This window comes from Mastigoproctus giganteus, chromosome 9, assembly GCF_048544385.1.
Source record: "Mastigoproctus giganteus isolate SK-2022 chromosome 9, ASM4854438v1, whole genome shotgun sequence".
Taxonomy (NCBI): domain Eukaryota; kingdom Metazoa; phylum Arthropoda; class Arachnida; order Uropygi; family Thelyphonidae; genus Mastigoproctus; species Mastigoproctus giganteus.
The window spans coordinates 212479114-212504597 of NC_143583.1; the positions used below are offsets into that span (position 1 = coordinate 212479114).

The following is a 25484-nucleotide window of genomic DNA, read 5'->3' on the forward strand; positions in this document are numbered from 1 at the left end:
GAATCTTCTCTTCGTTTCTACTTTTTAAGCTTTGTAAACTTGCTACTACATATCTCCATATCATGTTATTGCAAATTGTGCCATGTTCTTTGTTATTGATTGCTTATCATTTTTACTGTTTTAAATTCTACAACCTCCCCCAAAAAAATGTCGGTGAACAGAAATATCAATTAGTTAGTATGTACATATTAGAGTATTAATTAAGCTACGTATGTAGGCGTACATTTATTTTTATTTTGCTAACCTGTGGAAAATATTCTTTCATTTTCATGTATCATTTAATTTTCTTAATTGGTAATGTAATAAAGTGTTAGTTTGTGCCAATTTTCTTAATTGGTAATGTAATAAAGTGTTAGTTTGTGACCTTTACTTTTATAGCCTGTGGATAACATTCCTCTTTTTTGCTTATTAGAATCGGCATTTAATAGAATTAAAATTCAATTTGCAAACAAACATAATCACAATGACTGCTGCTTACCACATATTGTTTAGTGAATGGTATTTTGTTATGGAGAGCCTATTGTAAAGTGATTTGATCGTACAGTGATCCAATCATAAAGCGGGGGTCCACTGTATATACATTTATCAATGTGCTGTAGCCCAGATGCTTATGTCCCCAAGGCCATGGGGGAGGCTTGGAAAATTATACATTTACATATACATTTACTACGATGATACAATAAAGCAAGCTGATGCCGGGGGGGGGGGGGGGAGACTTCACACATCACCTGTCCATCATCTCTAATAATTTGCAAATGATGCAAGCTTATACAAAAATATCAACAAAATGCATCAACAAAAACTATCCACCTCATCTGGTAGGGACAAGGTGATCATCTCAAATACAAGGCAATGATTTGGATGTATGTTGAGTATTACACAAAGGTCTGGAAGCCTCATTTTAAGAAGTATGTTGTCATTATTATTACTATAAGGTTTTTAGATGCATCAGCAATTTAGATTATATTGCACCACACACACACACACACACAGAGACACACACACACACTAAGAATCTGCAGACAAAGGAACCACTAGGTGGCAGTGATCACAGTGTACTGAAGTGGGATTTACTCAAAGAGGTAACTACTATCAGGGGTAAAGGGAAGGGTTTTCGCTTTCGTAAAGGTGACTACGATGATCTGAGACAGTATTTAAATTCTATACAGTGGGAGCAACTGATGATGTTACCAACAGCAAATTCAAAATGAGAAGCATTCAAAGAACTTCAAAGGAATGCAGAACTGGAATTTGGGGAGTACAATGTCTACAGAAGGGATAGACAGGATAGGAAGGGAGGAGGGGTTATGCTATTAGTTAACAAATACATAAAATCCAAGGAAGTGAAACCAGTCGACATTGCTGGACAGTGCAGTATCGAGTCAGTTTGGTGTGACATAAGCATTGGGAGATCAAAATTGAGAGTAGGAGTGTGCTATAGGCCTAATGACTCTGATGAGTATAATAAGAAATTGTACAGGAAAATAGAGTGGGCCAGTAAATCAGAGAGTCTTATAATGGAGGATTTTAATTTCCCAGATATTGACTGGAATTTGAGGACTGGTCACTCACACACTAGCAAGGCTTTTGTGGATTTATTGGATGATTGTTTTCTACATCAGCATGTTCGGGAGGCAACTAGAGGGAGTAATACTCTTGATTTGATTATCAGTAGTGATTCTTCATGCATTAAGAATCTGCAGGTAAATGAACCACTAGGTGGCAGTGATCAAAGTGTGCTGAAGTGATATTTACTCAAAGAGGTAACTACCATTAGGGGTAAAGAGAAGGGGTTTTGCATTCGTAAAGACGACTATGGAGGTCTGAGACAGTATTTAAATTCTATACAGTGGGACCAACTGATGATGTTACCAACAGCAAATTCAAAATGGGAAGCATTCAAAGAACTTATCTTGGAAGCTACTAGGCTTTACATACCAACTAAGAAATATTGTTCAAGGTTTAGGCCTAAGTGGATGTCAGATGAACTAACAAGACATATGGCAGAGAAGAAAAATGCATGAGATACATACAAATTAACACGTGACACAGAAGATTATGATAGATACAAGTTGATCTGTAACCAAGTTACAAAGGAGGTTAGGCAGGCGAAGGCAGATTATGAGAAATCTTTAGCAAAGGATGCAAAGAAAAACAGCAAAGAGTTCTTTACTTATGTAAACTCTCGAAGGAAGGGGATGAATCAGATTGGTCCACTTAATATCGATGGTTCAACTGTTGACGATCCTGCTCAGGTAGCTAACAAGCTAAATGAATATTTTGCATCGACATTCACACATGAGGAGTTATTCAGCGAGGGGAATGCCAGAGGTGTATTCAACTCTGGCAGTAAGCTAGATAATCTTGTAGTAAACTGAGAGTAAAGTGGAGGAGAAATTGTTGAAGATAAACACAAGAAAGGCACCTGGGGTGGATGGGATCTATCCAGTTATATTAAAGGAGGCAGCAAAGGAAGTAAGCAAACCCTTAGCCATAATTATGAGAGCTTCCTTGGACTCAGGGGAGGTACCCATAGACTGGAGATGTGCAAATGTGACTCCAATTCACAAAGGAGGATCAAAGGAAGACACAAGTAATTATAGACCTGTGAGTTTAACTTCTGTGTCCAGGAAAATTAATGGAGGCAGTGGTTAAAGAAGCACTGCGGGATCATCTAGACAAGACTTCAGTTATAGCTCGGACACAGAATGGTTTTGTTAAGGGAAAGTCTTGCCTGACCAATTTGATTGGATACTATGATACAGTCACAAAAGAACTGGATGCAGGGAATAACTTTGATATTATATACTTGGATCTTAGAAAGGCTTTTGATACTGTTGCACATGGAAGACTGCTGCACAAATTGGAGCAGTGTGGTATTTGAGGCAAATTGCTGCTATGGATACAGGGTGGTTGAGGGGGAGAAGACAGAGTGGTAATCAATGGACACTGCTCATCATTGGACTAATGTTATTAGTGGAGTCCCTCAGGGTTCAGGGTTGGATCCATTGTTTTCTGTATTTAAAAATAATATTGATGATGGTATATCAAGCTTAATGTCCAAGTCTGCAGACGATACAATGGTTGGCAGGGTTGTTAAGGACACTACTGTTGCTATGCTGCTGCACAGGATCTGGAAAGGTTGAGCAGATGGGCTGAGAGGTGGCAAATGAAGTTTAACATTGACAAATGTAAAGTACTACATATGGGAAACAGCAACCCCAGGGCAATGTATCAAATCTGTGTTACTAAGCTGATAGTGGTAGAGAATGAAAAGGACCTGGGGGTAATTGTGCAGGCAGATATGAAGTTCTCTGAGCAGTGAAGATGAGCTATTAGAGTAGCTAATGGTGTCTTGTCAAAGATATACAGGAATTTTTCTAGCAGGGATAAGGAGGTGATTATTTCCTTGTATAAGGCAATGGTCAGGCCACACCTTGAGTACTGTATACAGGTCTGGAGACCTCATTTCATGAAGGATGTAGAGCTGCTGGAACAAGTACAGAGAAGGGCAATAAGAGTAGTGAATGGAACAAAGGGTTGCTCTTACAAAGAAAGGCTCAAGTTCTGCAAATTACAGTGTCTGGAGACTAGGCACCTGTGAGGTGATCTGATAGAGGTGTATAAAGCCTTGAATGGTTTGAGCATGCTCAATGCCTATGGGATTCTTCCTCGTGCTCAGAATAATCACCTGAGAGGGCATAAATTCAGATTGAGGAAAGACAGATGTAGGATAGATGTACGGAAATCTGCCTTTAGCCACCAGGCAGTTGGTTGGTGGAACAGACTTCCATCCCTCATTGTGGAAGTTGATAGCCTAAATAAATTTAAGGCTCAGCTGGAAAGGTATTTCGAACGAATGGAGGGGTAAAGTGGAAGTGTTTTTTTTTTTTTTTTTTTGGTTGATGCTGCATAAGCTTGCTTTCTTGCATCATATGCAAGAAAGCAAGCGTCATCATATGCCTCTACTAATGCTAATGTATACGATATTTTTCATTGGCACTATTCAAAATCTTTAATAATTAAAAATGCAATTCAGTATAAAAAAATTAAAATAAGAGTTGATATATTTATAAACTTGTATTTATGGACAGCTAATATTAGCATAACTTTTCAGATTATATTTGAGATTATGATATTATATGCATATGAAACTTTTACCTTTACAACCATCCTCTGAAAATCCATAATGTCCTTCTAAACACGATTCACACTTGCTACCAAAAACACCCGGCTTACAATGGCATCGACCTGAAACTGGATCACATGTTTCTGACTGTGCGCCAATACTGTTACACCAACAAGGCAAACAACCAGCTTCTACATTACCAAAACCATTCTGGAAAAAGAAGTTGCTTGTTATATCTTGAATAGGCAAAAAATTTTAAATGATAAAAAGTAACAAACTGAAAAAGAAATTGGTAAAAAAAAAAGTTAGAATACATTAGCTTCTAATTTCTAGAAATATATTAAGTATAATTTCTCATCATTTTTACTTTATAATTGTAATAGCCAAAATAGAAATTAGCAATTCCATTAGTAGTTGTGCAAATTTATGCTTCTTGTCACATGGAGAGTTTAAAGTGTTCCTCAAACGGTTACTGAATGTGAATTTATGAAAATTTACCCCCTTTGGTCAGTAGCAGTAAGCACTTAAAAATTAACCATATTTAAACTAAATGATAGTACAGGCTGATTTTCATACCCCAATATTTAGATGCTTATAACAGCAGTGATAGCCATTTCACCTGTTTCCCCCCCCTCTCCCTAATAGACATAATATAATATAAATTATATTATATTAAATATAATATAATTTATTATATTATATTAAATATAAATCAATGTAAAATGCTACTGTTTTCAATAATTTGTTGAATTAAATATCAGATAGCAATATTTTTCAACCTTTCATTAAAACGTAATTCTGTACGATGCCCCTTTTACAAACAAAGGTGATGTGACCAACTCTTTGAACCTTTTTGTACCCTATGCAGTTGATAAAAAATTAAGATGAAACTGCCTAATATAAAAAAATAAAGTGATTTCTGAAGCAATAACAAAATATGATTAAAGAGGCCTGTGTGCTCTGGATTCATTATTATCAAAATTACTGTAACTCAGAGCGAAAACGGATACAAAAATAGATTGTGACCAGTTTAATAATAGGAAATATACATATATTAGATTAGATTAGATACAAACAAAAAGCTTTCGGTTGTTTTGTCAACCTTCCTCAGTTAAACTGACAGTTAAGAATGGAGCATGAGGGCGTGTACTGCCAATCTTGAACGTGAAGTGCATGATTAATTGTTGGATGTTGAAGCCTGTGATGTATGTGAACACTGCCAGCACTTGTCAATAGTCAGGATTGCTGTTTCGATGACAGGGTGGACTCAACATCCACTGCTTCTGTTGACTGAGGTATTGGAGCATTTGATGTTCAATGACTCCAACCAGGCGCATCGTCGATAGTGGCGGGACTTATCCACAATCATGGCATCGCGGGCCACATCCGCTAAGCGGATTGCTCTTTCGTGTTAGAAAACGTGTTTTTCAAGCCGTCTCCCAGTTTCCCTGATGTAGCAGCTAGTGCAGTCATGGCAAGAGATGCAGTAGACCAATCCACTTTGTAGTAAGGTGGGACTGGTGTTTTTTACTTTAGAGATGAGGGATCGTAACTTTCTGCCTGGGAGTTGTACACATTTTATCCCATGTGATTTTAAGACTCTACAAACTCCTATGTGATTTTAAGACTACAAACCTATCAACAACAGGTTTGTAGAGTCTTAAAAATCACATGGGATAAAATATGTACAACTCCTAGGCAGAAAGTTACGATTCCTCATCTCTAAAGTAAAAACACCAGTACCCACCTTACTACAAAGCAGATTGGTCTACCGCATCTCTTGCCGTGACTGCACTAGCTGCTACATCGGGGAAACCGGGAGACGGCTCGAAAAATGCCTCTCAGAACACGAAAGAGCAATCTGCTTAGCGGATGTGGAGCACTCAGATATTGCCGAATACGTTTGGGTAACCAACCAGAACATTGACCCACACTGTGACGTCGTGATTGTGGATAAGTCCCGCCACTATTGACGATGCGCCTAGTTGGAGTCGTTAAACATCAAATGCTCCAATACCTCAGTCAACAGGAGCAGTGGATGCTGAGTCCACCCTATCATCGAAACAGCAATCCCGACTATCGACAAACGCTGGCAACGTCCACATGCATCACAGGCTTCAACATCCAAGAATTAATCACGCACTTCATGTACAAGATTGGCAGTACACGCCCTCATGCTCCATTCTTAACTGTCAGTTTAACTGAGGAAGGTTGACAAAACAACCGAAAGCTTTTTGTTTGTATGTATCTAATCTAATATATGTATATTTCCTATTATTAAACTTGTCACAATCTATTTTTGTATCCATTTTCACTCTGAGTTACAGTAATTTTGATAATAATAACAAAATGTTTTTCGTGTCAAAATTTAGTTGAGTCCTTAGAATAGAAAATATTCTTCTTTTATTTTTCTCTCACAGTTATGTCTGCTGATATTTTGTACTTTCTGATGCAGTAAAGAGTGAAACAATTATAATTTAATATATTCTTTATTTAATAGATATACAATAAGAATACAATATACAGTATATTCTTAATGTATATTTATTAAATAAAGTTGTATCTTTTACTACAGAATAAAAAATATCTGTTAAGATAAAATTTTAATATGAGGGAAAGAATTTTAATTTAATATATTCTTTATTTAATAAACACATATGAAGAATATGTATAAAATTTCTCCTTTTACCATGCTATGGAACCAGGTAGCAAACACAGCAACAGCTTAGGCTAGAGGCATTAACAGTGTGGCATTAACAGTGTGTTAAAAGTACATGCAAGCAACTCTTGTCATATATTACGAAAATGGTATGTAGATACCATTTTCGTAATATATGACATTAAGAATATATAAGAGAGGGAATATATCACTCCATATGAAATTAATAAATTTATTTTCATTTACTGTTTGTATTTGATATAGTACAGACATGGCTACCAATAACAACTCTTTATTGTACAAGCTGACTATGTTTCTGGATCCTACCTGAATCCTATCTCAGGCAGAAGAAATTATATGGAATTCCACAAATAGATGAATGATCATTTGAACCACAAATTCATAAATCATTGCTTTAACTACAAACACATGAATAATCACTTCATTACAGATGGAGCTACAATGTATTAATTAAAATATATTAATACCACTCCTTTAAAAGGATTCCCCTTAAAATATATTAAAAATATTTTAAGAGATTGCAATATTCCAAGGTGCATCATTAAATGCATACTGAAATTTATGCTGAGAATTTCAACTAATTTCATACCTGCACATATCTATGTCCCCTTTTAATTGTCATATTGTACTACAAACCCAACATGCCTTTGCTCATGAAAGTAATGATAGTACATGATAAAAACAATCAGCATTAGTAGAGGCACATGATGCAAGAAAGCAAGCTTATACAGCATCAGCCAAAAAAAAAAAAAAAAAAAAGAAAAAAACACTTCCCACTTCGCTGATCCATTCATTTCAAATGTTTGTCTAGTTCTGCCTTGAATTTATTTAAGCTATCAACTTCCACAACAACAGATGGAAGTTTGTTCCAGCAATCAACTACCAGCTGGCTGAAGGCAAACTTCCGCACATATATTCCACAACTGTCTTTCCTTATTTTGAATTCATGTCCCCTCAAGCGATTAATTTGGGCAAGAGGAAGAATCCCCTCAGCAATCCATTCAAGGCTTTATACACCTCAATCAGATAGCCTCGCAGGTGCCTAGTCTCCAGAAGCTGCAATTTGCAGAATTGAAACCTTTCTTCATAAGTGCACCCCTTTGTTCCTTTCACCAGTCTTATTGCCCTTCTCTGTACTCATTCTAGCAACTCTACATACTTCCTAAAATTAGGCTTCCAGATCTGTATGCAGTACTCAAGGTATGGCCTGACCATTGCCTTATACAAGGGGATAATCACCTCTTTATCCCTGATCACAAAATGGCTGTATATCATTGACAAAACCCCATGATCCACTCTGGCAACCTGTCTGCACTGCTCAGAAAACTTCATATCTGACTGCACAATTACCAAGGTTTAAATGACCTTTTAAAGAGATAAATAGCTTAGTTATTTTGCGAAAATTTCAACTTCCAAGGTCTTGGAACGAATAACTAAAAAACAACGTGTTATTAGGGCTCACATTACAGTATTTTCATGATACAATGGTGTCTCTGGAATGGATTAATATCGTAAAGCGGGGTGCACAGTATCGTATAGCTATATGTGTGGTTTGAAATGCTGTATTTATGAATGTTTAGCAATCATTTTTTGCAATTAATGTTTATATTTTCGATTTTGTTGATACTTGATAAAAAAAAACTCAAACACATGAACTTGTAAAGTGAAAACTCGTAAAGAAGGAACTGCCTGTATAGGGTGGAGAGTTGAATACAATAAAAATTTCCCTAGAGCACATTAAAAATAGCATTACAAAAGGTATATGATGTAAAGTGAATCATTGAGAATATCACAAGCTCTTTTATCAGTAAGGTATAACCCTCATTCAGTCCTTTAGTGGATTTGGGAGATGCTATTTTTTCTCCTTGAGTCAGAATTTTACATTTGCTTCTGCTGGATCCCAAATGACATTGGGATCAGGAGAAATGAATTAGCTCGTTTCCCAAACTTTTTTAGTCATGGAACATTTTTCATCTCACAACATATTCACGGAATACTTACGAAACACAAGTTTAGAGGGAGCCAAAGAACTGTTTGCTAATATTTTATTGCATATGACGCATTGTGCATCAGGAGCATCTTTATTTCCAACACAGGTAAAGCCAAAATTCAAATATCTATCATCATACTTTTGTTTTGGTCTTTTATTAGTTGGTTCCTGTTTTTTCACTTCGGATTTCTGGGGAACAAAAAAGTTGTGATTGTTCAGCCTCATTTTGTAGTGTGACAACATTGTGTTCATTTTCATCAACCACAGTTGCAATACTAGAAGTACTTGCTTCTCATTTTAAAGTTCCTTTTTTCAACCACAAATCCATGGTCACATATTTTAATAATAATATTTTGAAATACTATTATCAAAAAAAAAATTATACAAGGAAGTGGGTTTAGTTATGATATCGGTCCCGCTTCCCCCTCTCCTTCAACCCATGTATTCCAGGCTAAATCGCATACGAATGGCATACTAGATCACCACTTTGCTACTTTTGCGTAGGTGTCATTACCTCTATGCATACTATGCAAAGCCTGCCAAAATTAAATGTTCTGTGTCTATTTGATTATTAGTCTATGCCAGTATATTAATAACTGAAAAAAAAAAAAATATGTTAAATATTATAATGATACAAAAGTGATGTATGCTACAAATATGCAATATTTTTAAATTATTAATTATGATTTTTTGCGGGACACTTGTTCACATCTCATGGAACACTAGTGTTCCATGAAACACAGTTTGGGAAATGCTGAATTAGCTGATGCTGCTGCAAAATCAGCCAATCCCCTGGATAATCATTGCCTGTCAGTCCCCTATATAGACTGCAAAGAACAATATGCACCAGATTATATTCCCAATGGCAAAATCATTGGCATAGACAGGACAAACTATAATCAGATTAAGCCTGTAATCATGCAATGGTAGTCCAGTGTATGCCGGGTCTGAAGAGAGGAAGTTGTTTTTGCTGAGCTCCGTATAGATCACAGTCATCTGACACACTCCTATTTGTTGAGGGCAGATGACTCTCCTATGTGTGAGAATTGTAAGACTATTTTAACCATTATTCATATTTTTATTGAATGTCTGCTTTTTATCAGTGCACATTCGTTTATATTTTACAGATTTTATTTATCTGGCTGAACCATTTATACTCAGCCAGATTTTAAATTACAGAGACAATATGTCTAACATTTTTAACTTCTTATAGTCTGTGATTTTATAGACACTTATCTGAATTTATACTTTTATATTTTGATATACAATTCCATCTTTTGACGTGATAACCTGTTTAGGTTACCAAATAAATTTTTTGGTAACCTTAGTTGCCAATGCACCATAAAACACCAACCAACCTTATATCAAAACCTGTGTGTTGTGATTTTTTGTATAATTCCATTTCTATTAAGATGATCCTGCAATCTTACTTGAGTGAGCCATAAGTTAAGTAACTTGCCACAGACTTCTAAGGAATTTCAACTTTATTCATAATTAAATTCCTTCATGTTTCCTGTTAGTAATAATATCGACTATGGCATTTTCACTGCCTGACTTTTTTCAGTTTACCATCACAATTTTAACTTTGCAACTGTATCACAGAGCCAGACAGGCATGCAGAAAATATTTCTTGCAAGACACTGGGTTTGGAATTAGGGACTGTTATTTATTTGTGTCTTCTTAATATTGCCTTTAATCTTGTATTTCCTGCTTTTTTTTTTGTTTCTCTGTCTGTTTACATTGTAATTTGCTTTGTATAAACAGAGGTGGCCTCAGAGGGCAGGCAATATTTTACACACATAATAAAAAACATAATAAAACTTTACTTACTGAACATCGATCACAAGTACGTCCTATAAAATTAGCTTTGCAGAGACACTGTCCCATTGTCTTATCACACTGAGGACTCAGAGAACCATAAGAGCTGCAATCACAGTCTATAAAAAAAATTATGCTTTAATCTAAGTATTTTAATATTTTATACAGAATTATCTAGATAAAAAAAATTAGACTTGCAAATAACAGCAGACTGGAAATAAAGAACAAGTAGCAATACTAATATTAATAACTTTTTCCCATCATTAATTTACACATAGGCTTGATTTAGGTTTTTAATGACACACATGCACACCAGCTACTAAATTTATAATGTTAGTAGCTGATGTGTGAACAGCTTACAGCTTTTCCATATTTGTTTATATATGTTTATATTAAACTGTTCCTTGCAAGTATTTTTATGAATCCAATGAAGTAATTGGTTTTTCTCTGATGTCAAACATAAAAAAAAACAATGTCAAACATAAAATCTTCAATTGCCATCAAAATATTTCATAAGTGCATAACAATACTGTGATATATGTGAACCTGTAGTATTCATATAATGTTCGCCCCCCCTTTTTTTTGCAGTTTGCTATGGCTACCAAACATAGGCATGCTATGTATGTGGATATTATATAGGCATGAGGCATAACAGTGGAAATGAAGCCTATTTTTAAATGCCTAAGGGTGAGTCATTGAAAAGGCCTCTGGAGTCAGGAACTCTGTAATTCATCTGTAATGCTACTAAATAACACTGACTCGAATCTGTAAAACATATTTATTATTATAAAATAAAATACATGCGCACTGATTGTATAACTATGTTAAAATATTAAAACAAAATAAAAGAAACTTTGTATAACAAGAATAAAATTCAATAGAATATATAAAATTAAAAGCGATAAAAGTTGTTTAAAACCACTAGTACAGGAGCTTTCGGCAGCAGCTGCCGCCTTCATCAGCTATAGTAGTTGTAGGATGACTGACAATCCATATGTATCACACATCTCAGCAGGTCTGCGACAGAACTATGGAGTCAGTGCATGGTTCACTTTTCGTGCATTGGATTTGGTGCATTGAGATTTCGAGCTAACCAGATCCAGTGCAGGGCTCCTGACATCTTGTTTAAAAGTGAATTCTCTAGATATGGTTCCTAGCTGCCGCAAGACTTCCACATACAGAAAAAGACATATACCTAATAATGTTTTCACCACTGCAGAACCTGTGCTATTGTTTTGACTTGATTTGTCTTTATGAAAAATTGATATCGCAATCCAGAAGAGTGGCATCTTTTCATTCAATTAATGTGGGAACTTCAAGAAGTTTCCTTCTGGATTTACAAGGTGGTGGTTCTCTAAGATCCCTTGTTTCCTGTTCCTTTGGGACAGCAGGGAAATAGACCAGAACTACTGAAGATATCTGTCAGCAGAATTAAGTTGCAGCCTGCCACACAATGTAAGTAATAATTGTTTGGTTCCAAGGAACAAATTCTTGTTTCTACCACTCCATGTCAAGCTGGGATTGGCTGACCATTTTGTTAAAATAAAAAAAAGCCATTTATTCTCCATGCAGCTGAGGTCAGAATAGTTTCTATATTTGTTATGACTGTATAAACATTAAATTATAATTATTAAGGGGAGCCAGATTTTCACTGTCATAATTCACAAATGTGCCACACTTTTCATGGCAGCATTACAGTTTGAACACACAACCTTCTTACTTGTGATGCTAACCACTGGACCATGGCCAGCTTATAGTTCAGTGGAAAAATGTAAATAAATTGAATCCTTAATGTGACACCTTCAATCATATACAGTCTACTTTTCCAAAATTGTTTGAAGCAAAAGGTGGCATATTTAATTGTCCAGAAGTAAAGCATATGATCGCTTGCCAAGAATTCAAAGACAAAATGATTGGTGTTAAGCAAAATGCTTGGTACAGTTGTTTCACTCTAGTAAATGGATTTCTTGGTAACATTAAGAGTTAAAATGACAAATAATTAGTTTATAACTACTTCTATTGGAATGATCAGCAGCCTGGAAAACAAGGTGCAGGGAATTTCAGAGACTGCTGGGAGTCATCACAGAACAAGTAAATACATGAGCTGTGTTAGGGTAGCTAAGAATAAGAACAGGTGCATGTATACTTGTGTGAACACCAATGCTAGGAGTTTGGTAAATAAATTTGATGAATTTGAGTTTTTGTTAAAAACATCGAAGGTGGATATTGTTAGGATATCAGAGACGTGGTGTCACACAGATATAAAGAATGCAGAATTGGAATTTGGGAGTACAATGCATACAGAAAGGATAGACAGGATAGGAAGGGAGGAGGGGTGATACTGTCAGTTAAGAAACACAAAATTTAAGGAACTGCAGCTGGACTAAGGCATTTCCATGCCCTCTTACTAAGGATATATATATTTCTTGCCTTGTTGTTCTTCTGATTTTGGTCCCCTTAAAGATTGGTGGCCTGGGCAGGGGACCTACTAGCCCAAGCCTTAATCCAGCACTGTGGACAGTGCAGTATCAAGTTAGTTTGGTGTGACATAAACACTGACTAAGCAAAATTGAGATTAGGAGTGTGTTATAAGCCTAATGACTTGGATGAATAACTGTACGGAGAAATAAAGTGGGCCAGCAAATAAGATTGTCTTATAACAGAGGATTTTAATTTACCAGATATTGACTAGAACTTGTGGTTTGGTCACTCACACTAGCAAGGCTTTTCTGGATGATTGTCTTCTATAGCAGCATGTTCAGGAGATAACTAGGAGTACTATTCTTGATCTGATTATCAGTAGTAATTCTTCATGCATTAGGAATCTGAAGATAAAGGAACCACTAGGTGGCAGTGATCAGTGTGCTGATGGAGGATTTACTCAAAGAGGTAACTACCATCACGGGGAAAGGGAAGGGTTTTTGCTTTCATAAAGGTGACTAGGGTGGTCTGAAACAGTTTTTAAATTTTATACAGTGGGACCAACTGATGTTAACAAAGACAAAATCTAAATGAGAATCATGCAAAGAAATAATCTTGGAAGCTACTAGGCTTTTAATACCAACTAAGAAATATTGTTCATGGTTTAGGCCTAAATGGGTGTCAAATGAACTAATGAGACATGTGGCAGAGAAGAAAAATTGCATGGCATAGATATAAATTATCAGGTGACACAGGAGCCTATGGTAGATATAAGCTGGACTGTAATCAAGTCACAAAAGATTTCAGACAGTTAAAGGCAGATTACAAGAAGTCTTTTGCAAAGAAAAACAGCAAAGAATTGTTTACTTATGTATAGAAGGAAGGGGATGAATTAGATTGATCCGCTCAGGGCCGTGCGGTAGATTTTCTCAGTATGATGCAAGTCTTCAAAATGCTGCCCCTATTTTGATTTCCCATATTTTGATTTTGCTGCTTATGCCGCCCCCTTACGGTGCCACCTGATGCAGCCGCCTCTCTATATATCATAGCAAGGCACGGCCCTGGATCCACTTGATATCAAAGGTTCAACTGTTGATGATCCTCCTCAGGTAGCTAGCAAACCAAATGAGTATTTTGCATCTACATTTACACATGAGGAGTTATTCAGGGAGGAGAATGACAGAGGTATATTAAATTGTGGCAGTGAGCATGATTTTGTAATAACTGAGAGCAAAGTGGAACAGAAACTGTTGAAGATAAACTTAAGAAAGGCACCTGGGGTGGATGGGATCTATCCCGTTATATTAAAGGAGGCATCAAAGGAAGTAAGCATACTCTTAGCCATAATTATGAGAGCTTCCTTGGACTCAGGAGAGGTACCCATGGACTGGAGATGTGAAAGTGTGACCCCAATTCACAAAGGAGGATCAAAGGGTGACAAGTAATTACAGACCTGTTAGTTTAACTTCTGTAGCAGGATCTTATAGACAAAACTTCAGTTATAGTTCAGAAACAGCATGGGTTTGTTAAGGGGAAGTTTTGCGTGATCAATTTCATTCGATACTATGATGTGATTACAAAGGAACTGGATGGAAAGAATAACTTTGATATCATATACTTGGATCTTAAGAAGGTTTTAGTGTGGCATTGGGGGCAAATTGCTGCCATGTTAAGGGATGGTTGAGTGGGAGAAGACAGAGTGGTAATCAGTGGACACTGCTCTTCATGGACTAATGTTATTAATGGAGTCCCCTAGGGTTCAGTGTTGTGTCCATTGTTGTTTTATGTATTTATTAATGATATTGATGAAGGTATATCAGGCTTAATGTCCAAATTTGCAGATGATACAAAGGTCGGCAGGGTTGTTAATGACACTAATGACAGTACACTGCTGCAACAGGATCTAGAAAAGTTGAGCAGATGGGCTGAGAGGTGGCAACTGAAGTTTAATATTGACAAACGTAAAGTACTGCATATGGGAAGCAGTAACCCCAGAGTAACGTATCAACTGCATGGTACTACACTTACAATGGTAGAGAGTGAAAAGGACCTGGGGATAATTGTGCAGGCAGATATGAAATCTTCTGTGCAGTGCAGATGGTCTGCAAGAGTAGCTCATGGTGTCTTGTCAATGATACACAGAAATTTTTCTAGCAGGGATAAGAAGGTGATTATCCCCTTGTATAAGGGGATGGTCAGGCCACACCTTGAGTACTGTATACAGGTCTGGAGGCCTCATTTTAAGAAGGATGTAGAGCTGTTGGAACGAGTACAGAGAAGGGCGACAAGATTAGTGAATGGAACAAAGGGTTGCTCTTACGAAGAAAGACTAAGTTTTGAAAACTACGGAGTCTGGAAACTAGGCACCAGCGAGGTGATCTGATAGAGGTGTATAAAGCCTTGAATGGTTTAAGCATGCTCAATGCTGATGGGATTCTTCCTCTAGCTCAGAATAATTGCCTGAGAGGGCATAAATTCAAATTGAGGAAAGATAGTTGTAGGATAGATGTGTGGAAGTTTGCCTTTAGTGAGCAGGTGGTTGATTGCTGGAACAAACTTCCATCTGTCATAAAAGTGGACAGCTTAAATATATATTTACGACAGACCTATATAAATATTTGTAGCAAATGGATGGGTGAAATGGGAAGGTTTTTTTTTTTTTTTTTTTGGCTAATGCTGTTGCTTTCTTGCATGATATGCCTCTACTACTGCTAATAAGTTCATTGAAAACTGCAGAAAAATGGGATACAGATGTTAATCAAGTTCCATTACTTGCATTCTCACCTGGCTTTTTTCAGACCAAATCTGGGCAGTGTTAGTGAATAGCACAGGAAGAGATTTCACAACAACATAGAGTTAATGAATAAGAAGTACCAAGGAAAGTGGGATGAAATTATAATGGAAGACCAGATCCAAATCTGGTGCTTGGCTTGGGATGATCATATCGACCACAAAAGATGAAAACCTCTAAACGTACATTTTAAGTAATTTTTTTTTTTGATTAATCCAAGGAGCATTTCTATTTTCATGATTTTTTAGCTTATTGTTTACCTGTAGCAAAGTTTTGTTCTGTACATAAATTAAGCACTGTTCTTAATTCTTAATAAATCTGAAATAAAGCATAAATAAATCTAATATAGTATTAGATTTATTTATGCATATTTATTTCTCTTTCATTTCTAGCAAACCATTGATGCTACATTATAAAACTAATAGGTATAGGAAAGAAAAAGAATAATCCCTTCTTTAAGAAAGGATTATTCTTTTTCTTTCCTATACCTATTGTATTATTAATCTTATATTGTATTACACTCCACAACAATGTTATAATGAATAAGGTTTTTAGCCATAAACCCATTTAACTTCTTTTTCTGTATAAGATTGATGCAGTAAGTACAAAATTAATTGCTCAATGAATTACAGAATGAATTAATAAATTACTCATTGAATTACAGAATGAAGCTATGCCCATTGTGTACAATGATGTTATATAAAATATGTTATATAGAAATATTAACTTTCTGCTAAAACGTTTTTTTATGAAAGTTTTGATGTAAAATCCTTGTTTATTTATAGTCTTGAGTGTATAATGTTCTATCTGTTGTGGATGATTGGCTAACAGTTATAAACTTTAAATTGTGGAAATAAAATTAAAATGATGCCATTACCAGAATATTATACCTTTTGTCCTCTACTTGTAAGATGTAGAGGCAAGATGGTTACAGTCCACCTAAAATTTAGCTAAAACTGCTAAATTTTAGATGGACTGTAAAATTTAAGAAAAAAACATGACTGATAAGGAAAAATAATAGCAAGTAAATTAAAACAGTACAATAATAAATAAATAAAAAAAAAAAAATCTGTCAACTACTGGGTGCCAGGCACTCGGGATGAAGGGTCCATAGTCTTGAATGGTCGTTAGTGTAATATCTCAAATAGAGAGCTTTATGATAACTGAAAAAAAGTTTCTAGTACCTGGTTGGCCTAAAACTGAGGAACTAATGAAAATGTTGTCTATTTGAGTCTTTCCAGTTGTCGTGAATGACAAGGTGGGAAAAGTGACTCCAACTTCTTCCTGGAGAAGCAATTAAAGTCCTGGGGTAGAAGCAACTGGTAGGTGAGGGTCATGCAAGACTCCGAGCAGGCACCCCCCCACCACTGCCACCTCAACACTGGTTCTCTGAGTATCTCCTTGCCGGGACAACTCCAGCTTTGAAAACTGTTAAAAAATACTTCTTGTCACAAAATTTATAAATGACCTTTATAGAATTATTAACTATTTAGCTACCTTTTTGTCACCAAAAGGAGAGTTACTTAGTACAAAGAAGTGTACTATCGAAATGCAATAAAAAATTGTTTTTTTAATTTTAACACAAAAAGTAAATGATAGATTTCAATTAGAATAGTTTTCCCTTGATAAGTATCGAATAACACATAGCTAATGCGATTTTTAAATTTTTAGCTCCATTAGCAACGGGAATAGAGAGGGGGAACACAAAAATTACTCACATTTTCCTATCTGGCACCACCATTTTTAATTTTAAAAATATTTTAAAATTATACTTTAAACCTACTCATTGAGCTGTTTCCAATGGTATATAATAAGCTATAGGTTGTCAACAACATTTTTTTGTCCTCCCCACATTCCTCAGACAAATTTTTGTCAACAACGATCAATATGGCATTATGTTGGCCCATATGATGTACAAACCTATGCAAAATTTCAAGTCAATAGGTTGAGTGGTTCCAGAGATACAATGCTATGACAGATGGACAGACAGACAACCGAGTGACATTATAAGGGACTTTTGTTAAACTACGGACCCCAAAAATGTTCTTGTTTATACTCTGGCATGACATAAGCATAGGGAAATCAAAATTGAGAGTAGGAGTGTGCTATAGGCCTAATGACTCTGATGAGTATAATAAGATATTGTACAGGGAAATAGTGGGCCAGTAAATCAGAGAGTCTTATAATGGGGGATTTTAATTTCCCAGATATTGACTGGAATTTGTGGGTTGGTCACTCGCACATTAGCAAGGCTTTTGTGGATTTATTGGATGACTTTTTTCTACATCAGCATGTTCGTGAGGCAACAAGAGGGAGCAATACTCTTCATCTGATTATCAGTAGTGATTCTTCATGCATTAAGAATCTGCAGATAAATGAACCACTAGGTGGCAGTGATCACAGTGTGTTGAAGTGGGATTTACTCAAGGAGGTAACTACCATCAGAGGTAAAGGGAAGGGTTTTTGTTTTCGTAAAGGCGACTATGATGGTCTGAGACAGTATTTAAATTCTATACAGTGGGACCAACTGATGATGTTACCAACAGCAAACTCAAAATGGGAAGCATTCAAGGAACTAATCTTAGAGGCTACCAGGCTTTACATACCAACTAAGAAATATTGTTCAAGGTTTAGGCCTAAATGGTTGTCAGATGAATTAATGAGACATGTGGCAGAGAAGAAAAATGCATGGGATACATAAAAATTAATGGGTGACATGGAAGCCTATGATAGATATAAGTTGGTCTGTAACCAAGTCACAAAGGAGATTAGGCAGGCAAAGGCAGACTACGAAAAATCCTTGGCAAAGGATGCAAAGAAAAACAGAAAAGAGTTCTTTACATATTTGAACTCGAGAAGGAAACGGATGAATCAGATTGGTCCACTGGATACTGATGGTTCAACAGTTGAGGATCCTGCTCAGGTGGCTAACTATCTAAACGAGTATTTTGCATCTACATTCACACATGAGGAGTTATTCAGGAAGGAGAATGATGTAGGTAAAGTAAACATTGGCAGTGAGCTGGATGATTTTGTAATAACTGAGAGGAAAGTGGATGAGAGATTGTTGAGGATAAACATAAAAAAGGCACCTGGGGTGGATGGGATCTATGCAGTTATATTAAAGGAGGCAGCAGAGGAAGTATGCAAACCCCTAGCTATAATTATGAGAGCTTCTTTGGACTCAGGGGAGGTACCCATAGACTGGAGATGTGCAAATGTAACCCCAATTCACAAAGGAGGATCAAAGGCTAACACAAGTAATTATAGACCTGTTAGTTTAACTTCTGTTCCAGGTAAATTAATGGAGGCACTGGTTAAAGAAGCACTGCAGGATCATCTAGACAAGAATTCAGTTATAGCTCAGACGCAGCATGGTTTTGTTAAGGGCAGGTCTTGCCTGACCAATTTGATTGGATACTATGTAGTCACAAAAGAACTGGATGCAGGGAATAACTTTGATATTATATATTTGGATCTTAGAAAGGCTTTTGATACTGTTGCACATGGAAGACTGCTGCACAAAGTGGAGCAGTGTGGCATTGGAGGCAAATCCGTTGTTGTTTTCGGTGTTTATGAATGATATTGATGATGGGATATCAAGTTTAATGTCCAAGTTTGCAGATGATACAAAGGTTGGCAGGGTCGTTAAGAACACTACTGACGCTATGCTGCTGCAACAGGATCTGGAAAGGTTGAACAGATGGGCTGAGAGGTGGCAAATGAAGTTTAACATTGACAAATGTAAAGTACTACATATGGGAAACAGTAACACCAGAGCAACGTATCAACTCTGCGGTACTACACTGACAGTGGTGGAGAATGAAAAGGACCTGGGGGTAATTGTGCAGGCAGATATGAAGTTCTCTGAGCAGTACAGACAAGCTGCAAGAGTAGCTCATGGTGTCTTGTCAATGATATACAGGAATTTTTCTAGCAGGGATAAGGAGGTGATTATTCCCTTGTATAAGGCAATGGTTAGGCCACATCTTGAGTACTGTATACAGGTCTGGAGGCCTCATTTCAAGAAGGATGTAGAACTGCTGGAACGGGTACAGGGGAGGGCAACAAGATTAGTGAATGGAACAAAGGGTTGCTCTTACGAAGAAAGAGCTTAAGTTTTGCAAATTACAGAGTCTGGAGACTAGGCACCGGCGAGGTGATCTGATAGAGGTGTATAAGGCTTTGAATGGTTTGAGCATGCTCAATGCCAATGGGATTCTTCATCTTGCTCAGAATAATCACCTCAGAGGGCATAAATTCAAATTGAGGAAGGACGGATGTCGGATAGATGTGCGGAAATTTGCCTTTGGCCAGCGGGTGGTTGGTTGGTGGAACCGACTTCCATCACTTGTTGTTGAAGTTAGCCTAAACAAATTTAAAGCTCAACTGGACAGGTATTTTGAACGAACAGAGGGGTGAAATGGGAGTGGGTTTTTTTTTTGGCTGATGCTGAATAAGCTTGCTTTCTTGCATCATATGCCTCTACTAATGCTAATGACCACCAAGTCAGTGGAGTTTACAATAAATTATCAATGCAAATGTTAATCGTATTTAGTAGTCACAGGCTTGAACCCCAGCCCACTCAAAGAGTGCATGCTACTACACTCTCGTTCCTGACCAATTGGCTATGTCAGAACCTTCTCAGGCAGGTAACAAACAGTCTAAAATGTTTAAGATGTTATAAGGATTTCTGTCTGAAATGCTTGTTTACAACTCATAAAAATTTAAACAATTCAAAGTGATAATATTTTGCACTAGGAAATGTGCACAATAACAATATCACTATAAGTAAAGAAAAACCAGAACAAAGAAAACAATCAGGGATATAATTAATTGTTTTAAAGAAAAAGAAACTGCTCTCTTGAAAAATGAATAATGTGATCAAGAGGATTATCCAAGACACAGCAAGAATAAGCAATCATGAAAAAATAAAATTATTTTAAAAGGATGGCTCTAGCTCTAAGTATTTATAGGTATTTACAAATCAAATGACTATGAGAAGATTATCATCAAAATCTTACTACTTTCAAAAAACTAAGTTGCAACCTGAGAAGGAGAGAATTCATTATTTGCAAGCATTTTAAATAAATTCCAGAAAAACAGCCCTGTTGCAATGAGCGAACTGCAGGAAAAAGGTTTCACCAAGATATCAAGGTGAAAAGGAAAAGGGAAAAAAAAGAGCAGAGTAAATAGAAATGAGATAATGATTGCAGGCATATGTTGGTGTTTGAAAACAGATTCACATGATGATCCAAAAGAATTTCAAAGAAAGTACAAATTCAACCATATCAAAAATAAAACTGTTAATTATTTATTTTGTGACACAAAGTACAAGAAAAAAGTATCAAATTACCAGACATTGCACATGCACCATTCTGTGTCACAAGACATATGAGGATCCAAATAGGAGTGACACCTGCTACCCTTACAAACTGCTATTATAACTGCAAAGTTATGCTAATTAAATCTCATGCCTAGCCATCTAAAAAGTGCTACAAGTAAACTTACATCTGCATGTATGACGTTGGGCATTTCCATAGTGATTTGGCAAGCATTCGGCACAGTTCCAGCCACCAGTATTTTCTATACATCTCAGACACTGGCCTGTAAGCTTATCACACCACCCTGAAACAGAAGTATCAACATTTTCACTGCAATCACAGGGCTGACAGTAACCACCTGAAGTCTTTGGGTTACCAAAATATCCTTCTGAGCACCTAGGGGATTAGAAAAAAACATTTACATGTGGAGTATTAATAAGTAAAAAAGGCCGCACATTATTAGTGAATATTGCTAAATACTGGAAAAGCATGGTCTGCTGTAGTCATATTTCTTTGAATAACATTTGAACATTATACACATTATTCAGATTCACCTTGTTGTGTTTAATTCCTGATACTGCAAGGTGCATGTTTCTTTGTGGCTGTACAAGGTATGTGGGCTGAAAAGTAATGCTGCCCAAATTATTTCCTGTGAAACAAAACTACATAGTAGTGTGAACTGAACAAGACTCATCCAATTAGACTTTCTTGCACTTGCACTGTGTAAAGTTTTATTGTCCTGTCACCAGAAGTCTCTGAATTACAGCACTTTTACTGCTGTAATTCAGAGACCAGTGCAGTATAAGGAGACTGTCAGCATGGGATAAATGGCACGCATGGTGACTAAGGTTTCGCCTTCAGAAAATGTTCCACTAATTGACATTCATTAGCAAACAAAAGTTATTTATGGAGATTTTGTATAGACACCAATACCCTTTAGGTCTTAGGTTGCATATATACATGGCAGAGACCAGATATGTGGCAGCAAAAATGACAAGCTGATGAGACTCATGAAATCAAATTGATGAAATGATTAAAGAGAACTGCTTCATTTTTCAGCTGGTAATGGTAAGCAAAATTGCAATTTAATGTGAATAATAGCAAGCAATGATTGCTTACCTTGGATTGGATTCTGGAAGATATCAATAGTTGTGGGGATATGAATGTGAAAATGATACGTTCTTGTACAACATTATTGCATGTTCATGCCTGCTGCTTTCTGAGATATTAATGGTGTAGTGCTTTATTAATTCATCACTAGTGGCACCACTATTAACCTCTGAGCTCTACATTAGAATGTAAATGTATGGATCCAAAAAGTTTGTCTCAATACACAGTATGCAGCAGCTTTATTTCCAACATGACAATATGAGGTCTTACATGGTCTTACAGTATAGATATCTTACATTTATACTTGCTCTATCTCTTCCCAAAACAGGAAGAAGATCTAAGAAGGTACTGCATCTCCTCAAACAAAGTCAAAACATTGGTGAAGATGTAGTTAAACCAATATGCTACATAGTTCTATCAAAATGGACCCAAACTATCTCAATGTTGGAAGTTTATGGATGAAGGAAGTCATGTTGAGCAGTTATATAACATTATTACAGAATGGAGTTCAAAAAGTGCCAGTTTTTGTTTCAATAAAATGTCTGTTTCTATTATTAAAAAATAATAAATAATATTATAAAACATTATCTTAATCTCTTTATATATATCTATTACACATAGAAAGAAGAAAAGAGAAATGAATTGGCTCTCAGAACAAGAAATTAAAGTTGCAGAGGAGATATGGAGGCTGAAAGCCACAGGCAGTTTTCAGCAAGCCAGACAACTCAGTGCAGACTTCTGATGTCAAGCAAGAAAGAACAAGATCAGTTTTCTCAATCAGGATTGACAGAAAATTGAGATGGGTAACAAAAGAGGAAAAAAAACAAGGAATCTCTTCAAAAAGATCAGAGAAATTACAGAAAAAATTCAAACCAAGAGTGGGAGTCCTAAACAATGGGCAAGGAAAATACCTGATACAGGTAATAAAAATATGGAAAGAAGAGCTTTATAAGTGGAACTATGACATGAATACCTATTGAACTTTTCAAAGCAGCAGGAAATGAAGTGATTAAGACTTTAACTGCTTAACATGTGGAATAAGATCTTGTAGTCTAAGGAATGGAAATATTGTATGAACAGTGTATACTTCTCAATACCAAAGAAGTTTGATGACAGAGAATGTGCTAATAACACTAATCAACAAAATTAAACTTCCCCCCACAATAAAAGATGTAAACACACTTTTCTAATCCACTTTTGAGCACAGATTTCAAAATATTCTCTCTTTTTTCCTAACTTGTATGATTATCATTGTACAACTGCTGATAATATCAGCATGTAATTAAGAACATTTCATTACAAAACATAAGACTGGTTACAATACATTTATCATCCTGTATTTTAACTATGTTATACACAGTTAAAACTCAGGGTGCCTATAAATTATTCACCCAGTTATAAAGCTTGATTAAAATTTAATTGTAAAAGTATAGGAAAAGAGTTTTCTGCACTTAATAAAGCAACTCAAAGAATTTATCACACAACCACACTTGAGTAAACCTCAAGAGCACTTGACATGAGCACTTTTGGTAGCACACAGAATGTCAAGGTGCTAGTCAATTTCATTCCAAATGTTTTGCAGCATCTCTTAAGAAATGAAGTCATTGCCTGCTCAGTCCAGGAACTCCATGACTTTTATTTTGCATATACCTTGTCCTTACATAGCCCCATACAAAGCAATAATACATAGGTGTGATTTCCAGGGAATGAGCAGACTATGGAATCAGACCATTCTGACCAATCCATTGGATAAAAAATTTTTTTTATTGAGGAAATCATGCAGAATGAAAGCTCCAGTGTGGTGGTCCCCCATCTTGCTGATAGAACACATGTATCTGCACACCTGTCAGGTGAGGTGCAGCATATACAATTTGAGCATATCTAGAATAGTTCTTTATGGTAGTAGAAATTTGAGGAGTTAGATATGTTTCCTGTAGACAAAAACTAACTGGCACGTAGCAGTTAATTAAATCTTGAATATCGTTAAGGTTGCTACGAAATCCTCTACAATTCCATTGTAGAATATAAGGCATTATTGGTGTTTAGTAGAGGCTGTATCTGACTGTTTTTTTGATGTGACTGGTTTATGGCATTCAAGCTTCATACATGTGTTCTATCAGCAAGATGGGGGACCACCACACTGGAGCTTTCATTCTGCATGATTTCCTCAATAAAAAAAATTTTTTTTATCCAATGGATTGGTCAGAATGGTCTGATTCCATAGTCTGTTCATTCCCTGGAAATCACACCTATGTATTGCTTTGTATGGGGCTATGTAAGGACAAGGTATATGCAAAAAAAAAGTCATGGAGTTCCTGGACTGAGCAGGCAATGACTTCATTTCTTAAGAGATGCTGCAAAACATTTGGAATGAAATTGACTACCACCTTACCACCTTGACATTCTGTGAGCTACCAAAAGTGCTCATGTAAGAATGGCTGACCAGTGTCCATATCTTATTCTGCATATATCTCTAAGATTGGGTCTTCCTGTCTGGATGAGTCAATTGTATCCATGGATGTGTCCTGAATATTTGTTTTTATGTTTGAGCCTCGATTATTTGATGCAGCAGCATCCATTGGAGGAGGAGGAGATTTCACTGGTACTGTAAGAGCAGTATTGCTTGCCTGGTTCAACTGTTTGGGGATATTGGACTGTTGCTGAGAGAGAACAGTCAGAGCCCATTCACAGATTGAAGTGTTGGAGGGGACTGTAACATCAGTTTGGGTAGCCACTGATTGATATTTTTGCACCACACTGGAGTATGTACGTTTAGAAATACTGGGAGCAATTAATTTCCTTTCTTCTTGAAAGCTTACTTTATTTTCAGTTTTGTATTTTACAATTTTCTTTTCAGTTTTCCATTTGTCTCATGTCCTAGAATAAGCAGGATGGTTGCCTTTACAGTTAGGGAAAGTCATTTCTGTTGCCGAACGATCACTGAGTGTAATTGGAGGACCCACAGTTGGGACTACTGAGGAGCAATATCCCAATTTGTCTGAAACGTAAAATAATGAACCAATGTATATTCCCCACCATGACTCATGGAAGTGAAACTTGGTCACTCACCAAAAGAGTGGCAGAGAAGCTGAGAACTACACAGCGAAGAGTGGAAAGAATTATATTGGGAATCAGACTGTTAGATCAGAAGAGAAACACATGGATTAGGCAGCAAACTCAAGTAAAGGACATTCTTATCAAAACTAAAGAACTAAAATGGT

General features: G+C 36.3%; 1 protein-coding gene across 1 annotated transcript in view; it reads right to left on the reverse strand.

The window, feature by feature from the left end:
- Positions 1 to 25484, reverse strand: part of LOC150081103 (laminin subunit alpha-2-like) — a 707948-nt gene that overhangs the window by 492500 nt on the left and 189964 nt on the right. The window contains exons 19-21 of the mRNA XM_090380924.1: positions 21341 to 21549; positions 10630 to 10736; positions 4162 to 4339 (exon numbers count right to left, since the gene is read on the reverse strand). Coding sequence (XP_090237050.1) covers positions 4162 to 4339; positions 10630 to 10736; positions 21341 to 21549 — 494 coding nt within the window. The remainder of the gene's footprint in view (positions 1 to 4161; positions 4340 to 10629; positions 10737 to 21340; positions 21550 to 25484) is intronic.